The sequence below is a fragment of the Mobula birostris genome, chromosome 14 (genome assembly GCF_030028105.1).
Source record: "Mobula birostris isolate sMobBir1 chromosome 14, sMobBir1.hap1, whole genome shotgun sequence".
NCBI classification, from domain to species: domain Eukaryota; kingdom Metazoa; phylum Chordata; class Chondrichthyes; order Myliobatiformes; family Myliobatidae; genus Mobula; species Mobula birostris.
Window position 1 is genome coordinate 99,741,388 of NC_092383.1, and position 8,735 is coordinate 99,750,122.

Here is an 8,735-nt window from a genome sequence, read left to right on the forward strand (position 1 = left end):
GACGAGGGAGGGTGGGGGTCCTGAGGGGTTTATAGAGACGGGAAAAAGTGGTGGCGATCTGGAGACATTTACAGAGACAGGAGGGGTGAAGCTCCGGGGAGGTTTACAAAAACGGGGCCTATGTAAGGGACCGAGGATGTTTCGGAGACGGGAGTGGTGTGGAAGTCGGGAACCAAAGGCAGCGGGCTGGAGTGCGGGGTGGGCGTGCGCGCAGACGGTAGGATGGAATGAGGCAGTGAAAGACGGCGAGACGGAGAGAATGAGAGAGTTGGACAGGGGAAAGCAGTGAGGGTGGAGACAAAGAGGAGGAGCCATCGGCCGATCCGATTCACTCGGACACCTAAACAACCGCGGGCTCTCAGCAATGGCACGGAATCCTGAATTTCTCGCCGTCTGGTGTGGAATTCTCCAAGGTCAGTCTGTGGGAAAGAGAGAGGCGTGAGGGCTAGTCGGGGGGGTGGGGTGGAGGGGGGTGAGGAGGAGAGAGACAGAGGGAAGAACTTAGACAAACTAAAGAGAGAGAGAGAGACTGAAGGCGAGAGATGTACTGGGGAGGGATACATATTGGTCACGGGGTGGGGGGAGGTGGGGAGTGGAGAGCTGAGTGTCCACGGACGGCGTTCAGGCGAGAAACGTCCCGGTGGCCTTCATTGTGGGGGTTTTGGCCCGAAGAGTAGAGACATCTCGCCCCAATTATCCCGCGCTCTGGGGAGACCACACCTGGAATATTGTGGACGGGTAACGTTCCCCAACTACGCGCGGGGGGTGGGGGGGGATCTACACGTGACAGAGGGAGCGCAATAAGGGTTCCCCAGATAGATTGCCGAGATGGGAGGGGGGTGGTATTTTCCCACGAGAACAGATGAAGAAGACTTGGACTGTCCTCTCTGGAGTTTAGAAGAACGAGAGATGCTCTCACTGAAATGTCCTAACTCCTCATAGAGCTTGGCAGGGTGGGTGTGGGGAGGATGTTGCCTCTGGCTGGAGTGTCTAGAACTGGGGAGGGGGAAACTGCCTGAGAAGAGTGGCTAGCTGTTCAAGACAGAGTTGGCAATAAATCCTTGGAAATTCTACCCCCGCCATCACCAACCCGCGGCTCTGGGGAGAGACAAGACTCAAACCGTATTGTATACAGGGATATTGTACATTGAGGGACCGAGAGGGGAAGGCAGAGGGAGGGAGGCGGAGAGAGTGGTCTGTTTCCCAGGACTGTACTGAGAACGTTTACCAGTTGTTCAAAGAGGGACAGCGTTTTTCTGTATTTGGGCATCGAGGCGTGAGACAGGCAGAGGGACAGGGTGAGGAGCTCAGCATAATTCACAGATTCCATCCAAACACCGCGGAATTTAATCCGGGGTTTCGGCAGTTCATATAGAGAATACAGACCCCGACCCTCCCCCCGGGGGGATTACAGTCTGGAATCTAATCCGGGGTTCGGGTAGTTGAGTTGAATTGACTTCATTTCTTACATCCTTCATGTACAATCTAATCTAAAATCTTTACGTTAAATCTCCGTCTAAATGTGCAATGTACAATCATAGTAATTTATAGTAAATAGAACAGTCAATGTACCATTGATATACACTCAAACCGGTCTGATGGCCTGGTGGAAGAAGCTGTCCCGGAGCCTGTTGGTCCTGGCTTTTATGCTGCGGTACCGTTTCCCGGATCGTAGCAGCTGGAATAGATTTTGATTGGGATGACTCGGGTCCCCAGTGATTCTTCGGGCCCTTTTTCTCAGACCTCTCTTTGTAAATGTCTTGAATCATGGGAAGTTCACAACTACAGATGTGCTGGGCTGTCCGCACCACTCTCTGCAGAGTCCTATGATTAAGGGAGGTACAGTTCCCATACCAGGCAGTGATGCAGCCAGTCAGGATGCTCTCAGTTGTGCTCCTGTAGAAAATTGTTAGCATTTGGGGGCCCATACCAAACTTCCTCAACCGTCTGAGGTGAAAGAGGCGCTGTTGTGTCTTTTTCCACCACACAACTGGTGTGTACAGACCACGTGAGGTCCTCAGTGATGTGGATGCCGAGGAACTTGAAGCTGTTCACCCTCTCAACCCCAGATCCATTGATGTCAATAGGGGTTAGCCCGTCTCCATTCCTCCTGTAGTCCACAACCAGCACCTTTGTTTTTGAAACGTTGAGGGAGAGGTTGTTTTCTCGACATCACTGTGTCAGACAGATGACTTCTTCTCTGTAGGCCACCTTATTATTGTTTGAGATAAGGCCAATGTAGTGTTGTCGACAAATTTATTTAGCAGATTAGAGCTGTGGGCGGCGATACACATGGGTATACAGGGAGTAAAGGAGGGGGGCTTAGTACACAGCCCTGAGGGGCTCCTGCGTTGAGAGTCAGAGGGTCGGAGGTGAGGGAGCCCATTCTTACCACCTGCTGGCAATCTGATAGGAAGTCCAGGATCCAGCTGCACAAGGCAGAGTCAAGGCCGAGGTCTCTGAGTTTCTTATCAAGCCTGGAGGGAATTATGGTGTTGAATGCTGAACTATAGTCTAAGAACAGCATTCTCACATAAGCATCCTTCTTCTCCAGATGTGTAAGGACGGTATGTAGAGCAGTTGTTTATATAGAGAATACAGACGCCCTGGTGGATTAAAGTCTGGGATCTAATCCGCGCATTTGGGGATTTTATACAGATCCCCCTAATGGGTTAGATTGGGATTAATCAGGTTGTCAGGGAGTTTATACCGATTCCTGCGAGTGGGTTTACTGAATTTAATCAAAGCCAAAGTAAATTTATTATCAGAGTACATGCATGTCACCGCATACAACCCTGAGATCATTTACCTGTGCGCATACTCAGCATATCTATAGAATAGTAACTATAAAGAGGATCAATGAAAGAGCAACTGGAATGCAGAAGCCAACACACTGTGCAAATGGAAATACAAATAAATAACCTGACCATGAAATAAGATAGAGTCCTTAAAGTGAGATCCTTGGTTGTGGGGACATCGCAATAGATGAGTGTAGTTGTCCCCTTTCCTTTAAGAGCCTGACGGTTAAGGGCTAGGAACTGTTCTTGGACCTGGTGGTGCAAATCCTGAGGCACCTGTACCTTCTCCCTGATGGCAGCAGCGAGAAAAGAGCGTGGCCTGGGCAGTGAGGCTCTCTGATGATAGACGCTGCTTTACCACAACGATACGCTAAACAGTTGGACGGGTTTTGCCCGTGATGTACTGGACCGAATCCACTACCTTTTTCGGGATTTTCCGTTCAAGGGCTTTGATGTTCCCAGACAAGGTCGTAGTGCAGCCAGATAATACAATCAAAGATCCGGGGATCGGGGAGTTTATACAGATCGCCGCCGATGGGCTGCAGACAGGGATTTAATCCAAGGGTTCAGGAAGTTTCGGGAATACAGATCCCCTAGGTGGGTTACAGACTAGGATCTAATCCAGGTGTTTGGCAGGTATGTGGATTAACAGACCCCTGGAATTGGTTACAGACTGGGATCAATTCCCGGGTTTCAGGGCGTAAGAATCTAATATTGGGAGTGGGTAAGGTTGAGAGTGGATCACTAGATTCACGGACTCTGGGATGGTTGGATTTTGAGGAATGCTCCCACAGACTGATGATGCTCCTGGTTTTCCAGTGCTGGGTCTCTCGACTCGGACTACAGGTGATGAGTCGATATCCGTCCTGCGCGGATCGAATGTGGAGTTGCCCTGTGACGTTCCCGCTGCCGACGATGTCTCCAGACTGTACATTGTCTGGAGTGTGACTCCTGCAAATGACGGGGGACCTCCGAGACAGGTCACTGCATGAAGGGCGATTGGAGTCTGATCCCAGCTGTTCCCGCTCCCACCCCGTCTAATTGCATTTAAACTGACTCACCTCCTCTAATCCCACGGACACTCACTCCCGCATCCCGTCTAATCCCATTGACCCGCACTCCCTCACACCGTCTAATCCCACTGATCCTCACTCTCCAACACCGTCTAATCCCACTGACCCTCACTCCCCAACACCGTCTAATCCCACTGATCCTCACTCCCCACCCCATCTAATCCCACTGATCCTCACTCCCCACCCCATCTAATCCCACTGACCCTCACTCCCCAACTCGTCTAACATCACTGACACTCACTCCCCAACACCGTCTAATCCCACTGACCCTCACTCCCCAACACCGTCTAATACCACTGATCCTCACTCCCCACCCCATCTAATCCCACTGATCCTCACTCCCCACCCCATCTAATCCCACTGACCCTCACTCCCCAACTCGTCTAATCCCACTGACCCTCACTCCCCAACACCGTCTAATCCCTCTGACCCTCACTCCCCAACACCGTCTAATCCCACTGACCCTCACTCCCCACCCCATCTAATCCCAGTCCCACCCCCGGGTTTAAATGTGTCTTTTACCCACAGGTGATTCTGTTTCAGGATGGAGCGGTAATCACAAGCCCCTGGGGCACTGGATCACGGGCCAGATTTGCCGACGATCCCACTCGGAGTGGCAGTGTGGATATAGAGCGGGTACAGCAGGAAGACGCGGGACTCTACCAGTGTGTCGCCGTCAACCCCGCCAGTGCCCACCGCTCCCGGATCCAGACCATCACTCTGCACGTCCTGGGTGTGTCCTAGGGTCGGGGCGAGACGGACAGTGGACAGGAGCAGATAGTGCGACCAGTGGTCGGAGCAAGATGGGGGGGGGGAATGGGAAAGAGGGTGTAAGGGTGAGGGAGTGGACAGAGGGCCGGAGGAGGAAGGGACTTGGTGATAAGTGGTGAAAGTGGATGAAGTGAGCCAGGAATGGACAAACATGAGTGAGAGGGTGGTGGGTATCTGTGTGTATCTATGTAAATAGGGGTGTGTGTCTCTGGGAGGGTGTTTGAGGGGTGTATGTCTGTGGGGTGTGTGTGTGTGTCGTGTTTTGGGAGAGGGTTTGTGTGTATGTGTGGGGAGATGGTGTGTATGACAGGGTGTGTCTGTGGGAGCTCATGTGTGTCTGTGTGTATGGGAGGATGTGTGTGGGACCGAGTGCGTGTTTTGTGTGTGGGAGGGTGTGTTTGTGTTTTGTGTGTGGGAGGGTGTGTTTGTATGAGGGGGGAGAGAGGCTGTGTCTGAGTGTGTGGCTGGGAGTTTCTTGTGGGGGAGGATGTGTGAGGATGTGGGCGAAGTGCGTCTGTGTCTGTGTGGGAGGGTGTGTGTAGGGGGGAGAGCGTGGGGAACAGTGAGGGGGAGAGGAGGAGGATGAAAGATCGGGTGAGGAGATGGGAGGAGGATGAGAGAGCGGGTGAGGGGAGACGAGGATGAGAGATCGGGTGAGGTGAGAGGAGGATGAGAGATCAGGTGAGGGGATGGGAGGAGGAAAGATCGGGTGAGGGGATGGGAGGAGGATGAGAGATCAGGTGAGGGAAGAGGAGAAGGATGAGAGATCGGGTGAGGGGATGGGAGGAGGATGAGAGATCGGGTGAGGGGAGAGGAGGAGGATGAGAGATCGGGTGAGGGGATGGGAGGAGGATGAGAGATCGGGTGAGTGGAGAGGAGGAGGATGAGAGATCGGGTGAGGGGATGGGAGGAGGATGAGAGATCGGGTGAGGGGAGAGGAGGAGGAGAGATCAAGTGAGGGGATGGGAGGAAGATGAGAGATTGGGTGAGGGGAGAGGAGGAGGAGAGATCGGGTGAGGGGAGAGGAGGAGGATGAGAGATCGGGTGAGGGGGATGGACGGAGGATGAGATAGGGAGAAGGTGAAAAAGGAGGTTGGGACAATCGGCAGATGGAGAGCATGGGAGAAGAGGAGGCAGGGGAAAGAATGAAGGGGTAAGGTGGATGAGTGGGAGGGAAGCAATGGGAGATGGGAGTGATTAGACAGGGAGAGGGATTGGAGAACGTTGGGGGTTGATGAAGAGAGATTGGGGAGTGGAAGATCGAGGAATTTGAGAGGCACAGAGTGGTGATGGGTGAGAACAGGACAGGATAGCGATAATAGAGAGAAGGGGGCGGGTGAGGGTGAGAGCAAGAGAGGGAGAGAAGGGGAGGAAGAGGGAAATGGAGAGAATGAAGGAGAGATGGAGAAAGGGACAGAGAAAGAGATGGAGAGGGAGGGTGTGGGGGAGGGGGAGGGGGAGGGGAGAGGGAGGGTGTGGGGAGGGGAGGGAGGGGGAGGGGCAGGGGGAGGGTGTGGGGGGAGGGGCAGGGGGAGGGAGGGTGTGGGGGAGGGGAAGGGGTGAGGGTGTGGGGGAGGGGGAGGGGAGGGGTGAGGGAGGGGCGTGTGTGTTATGCAATAGGCGATGGGTTATCCTGTCCTTCACAGATGCTCCCACCCGCCCTAATTGTGCAATGAAGGGGACCGAGGTGCTCGGAGGCAGCGTGATCCTCTCTTGCGACTCGTCCAGCGGCAACCCAGCCCCCACGTACAGCTGGTGGAGGGTGGACTCCAATAGGAACCAGCTCCTCGACTCCTCACACAGTGAGTGTGTGACAGGACAGTGTAGAGGGAGTTTCACTCTGTGTCTGACCCGTGTCCTGAGAGTGTGTGATGGGACAGTGTAGAGGGAGTTTCACTCTGTGTCTGACCCGTGTCCTGGGAGTGTGTAACACAGATCAAAGTTGCTGGTGAACGCAGCAGGCCAGGCAGCATCTCTAGGAAGAGGTACAGTCGACGTTTCGGGCCGAATCCCTTCGTCATGACTGGACAGTGTAGAGGGAGCATCACTGTTTGTGTGACCCGTAGCCTGAAAGTGTGTGATAAGACAGTAGAGTGGGAGCTTTACTCAATCCATTCCCCCTGCAGCTTCGCAAGGAACGTTGATCATACAGAATCTTTCGGTGGACAGTTCCGGTGTCTACCTCTGCATCGCCTCCAATGACCTGGGCTCAGACAGATGTTCCGTGGAACTGATACTGAAAATCTGTGCGTATACGGCCATCTTGGGAACATTGTTGGACAGTGGGAGGGTGTGGGAAAGGGTGGGATCCGTTGGGATTGAATGGGAAGGATTGGGTCTCTTTGGGGGTGCAGTCAGTGGGGCTGAATGGGAAGGGGTTGGATCAGTTGGTAGTGTGGACGATGGGACTCAATGGGAAGAGGTAGGGCGCATTGGGAGTGCATAGGAAGGGTTGGGTCCGATGGGAGTGTGGACAATGGAAGTGAATGAGAAGGGTTGGGTCCGTTGGGAGTCTGGACAGTGGAAGTGAATGAGAAGGGTTGGGTCCGTTGGGAGTGTGGACAGTGGAAGTGTATGAGAAGGGTTGGGTCCGTTGGGAGTGTGGACAATGGAAGTGAATGAGAAGGGTTGGGTCCGTTGGGAGTGTGGACAATGGAAGTGAATGAGAAGGGGCGGGGTCCGATGGTTGTGCGGACAGTAGTTTTTTACTGGGATCGTTCTGTGCTATCCTTTCCAGTCCAGGAGAGTGTCCACGGAATGGCGACTGCGATAGGCATCACACTGACCATGGGGGTGATTATCGTCACCTTGTTTGGAATCGTCCTGTGGCTCCACTCGAGGAACAAGGAGTGGCGGTCAGGATTGTGGGCAGCAGCTCTGCAGGTCAGTCCGGCTGACGGATCTCCGCGCTCTGTCCCACCGATTGTATCCTCTCCGATCTGAGCACCGCTCTCTTCTCTACCCAGGCTGAAACTCCCCCCGTCACACCGGACTGCGGAGGCTCCACTCGTCGATCACTTGGGGCTGTGTGAGGGTTTGCCTCTTCCAGCTTCCCCCCCACCCACCCCAAGGCGCCCAGGAGTTACGGAGAGCAGGCATAAGCAATTCTCTCCGACAGGATCCTCCAAAGAAAGGGATGGGATTAAAGAGCAGACTATGGACATGGTGTTACTGTTTGTATCTGTACCCCTCACCCTACCCCACCCTACCCCTGTCCCAGGACACCACGCTCCAACCATTTGACATTCTGGTCTGGGAGTTGGAGGAGGGCTGGGGTGGTTTTAGATGGGGAGAGGATGAGGGAGGGAAGGGGGAGAGGATGAGGGAGGGGAGGGGGCGCCATGATGGGCGGAGACACGTTAGGACACGCATGGTGGAGATACTCTGCTCAGCCTGTATTTAACGCAGCAGATCCGGACAGGAGGCTGACGGGAGCGAACGAATGGTGGGAGCATTCGAGTGGTTTCCCTGTGCCAGGGGCTGGTCTCTCCCAGAACAGGAATATCTCTCTCTGTCTCCCTCTCTTCCCGGGAGTTGGACGACTCTCTCTGTCCCTGTGGTGGGTTCCGGAGAGAGGGAGAGGGAAACACTTGTCCCTCAACCACCCCACCCTCCGCCTCACCGATGCGAGCGCTGGTGATCGACCAAGTCGCGCCGTTGCGGGCGAAGGTGCGGCCGCAGACGCCACAGGTGAAAGGGCTTCGCGCACTGGGGTCGTCGGTCCGCTGGTGCCGCCGCAGGAGCGCTTGATGCAGTTGGGGCGGGCAGGCGAGGAGCCTCTCTCCGGTGTGGATCTTCCGGTGCGCGCCTAGTGTAGAAGCGCTCGGCGAAAGGCCGCTCGCCGAAGTGGGTGCGGGCGTAGCGGTTCAGCTCGCTGGCAGCGTGGAAGCGTTCGGCGCAACGGGCGCACGGGCAGGGCCGCTCCCCCGAGTGGTAACACGGCTAACCGACAGAAGCGCTTGCCGCGGGCGCCGCACTGGAAGGGGCACTCCTCCGCATGGGCCCGGCAGTGGCGCAGCGGGTCTCCAGTGACGCAAAAACGGCGAGGATATGTGGCACACTTAAGCGGCCGGTGGCGCTGGTTGCTGGTCCG

General features: G+C 55.0%; 1 protein-coding gene across 2 annotated transcripts; it reads left to right on the top strand.

Annotated features, from left to right (window-relative positions):
* Window positions 1-249: 249 nt before the first annotated feature.
* Window positions 250-7,787, top strand: LOC140209590 (immunoglobulin superfamily member 11-like). Of its 2 annotated transcripts, XM_072277862.1 has the most exons (7): window positions 250-413; window positions 3,618-3,778; window positions 4,400-4,604; window positions 6,289-6,444; window positions 6,769-6,888; window positions 7,380-7,525; window positions 7,609-7,787. In XM_072277862.1, the coding sequence occupies exons 1-7, from the start codon at window positions 365-367 to the stop codon at window positions 7,672-7,674; spliced, it is 903 nt and encodes a 300-aa protein (XP_072133963.1). In that variant the 5' UTR covers window positions 250-364; the 3' UTR covers window positions 7,675-7,787. The 2 variants fall into 2 exon arrangements, with proteins under 2 accessions (XP_072133963.1, XP_072133964.1); XM_072277863.1 differs by lacking the exon at window positions 6,289-6,444.
* Window positions 7,788-8,735: the final 948 nt, after the last annotated feature.

Excerpts from the sequence above, each read along its gene's own strand:
- LOC140209590 (XM_072277862.1), top strand. The coding sequence starts at position 365 with ATGGCACGGAATCCTGAATTTCTCGCCGTCTGGTGTGGAATTCTCCAA. Across the intron at positions 3,779-4,399 it reads ACGGGGGACCTCCGAGACAG|GTGATTCTGTTTCAGGATGG; the intron begins GTCACTGCATGA and ends TTTTACCCACAG. Across the intron at positions 4,605-6,288 it reads CATCACTCTGCACGTCCTGG|ATGCTCCCACCCGCCCTAAT; the intron begins GTGTGTCCTAGG and ends TGTCCTTCACAG.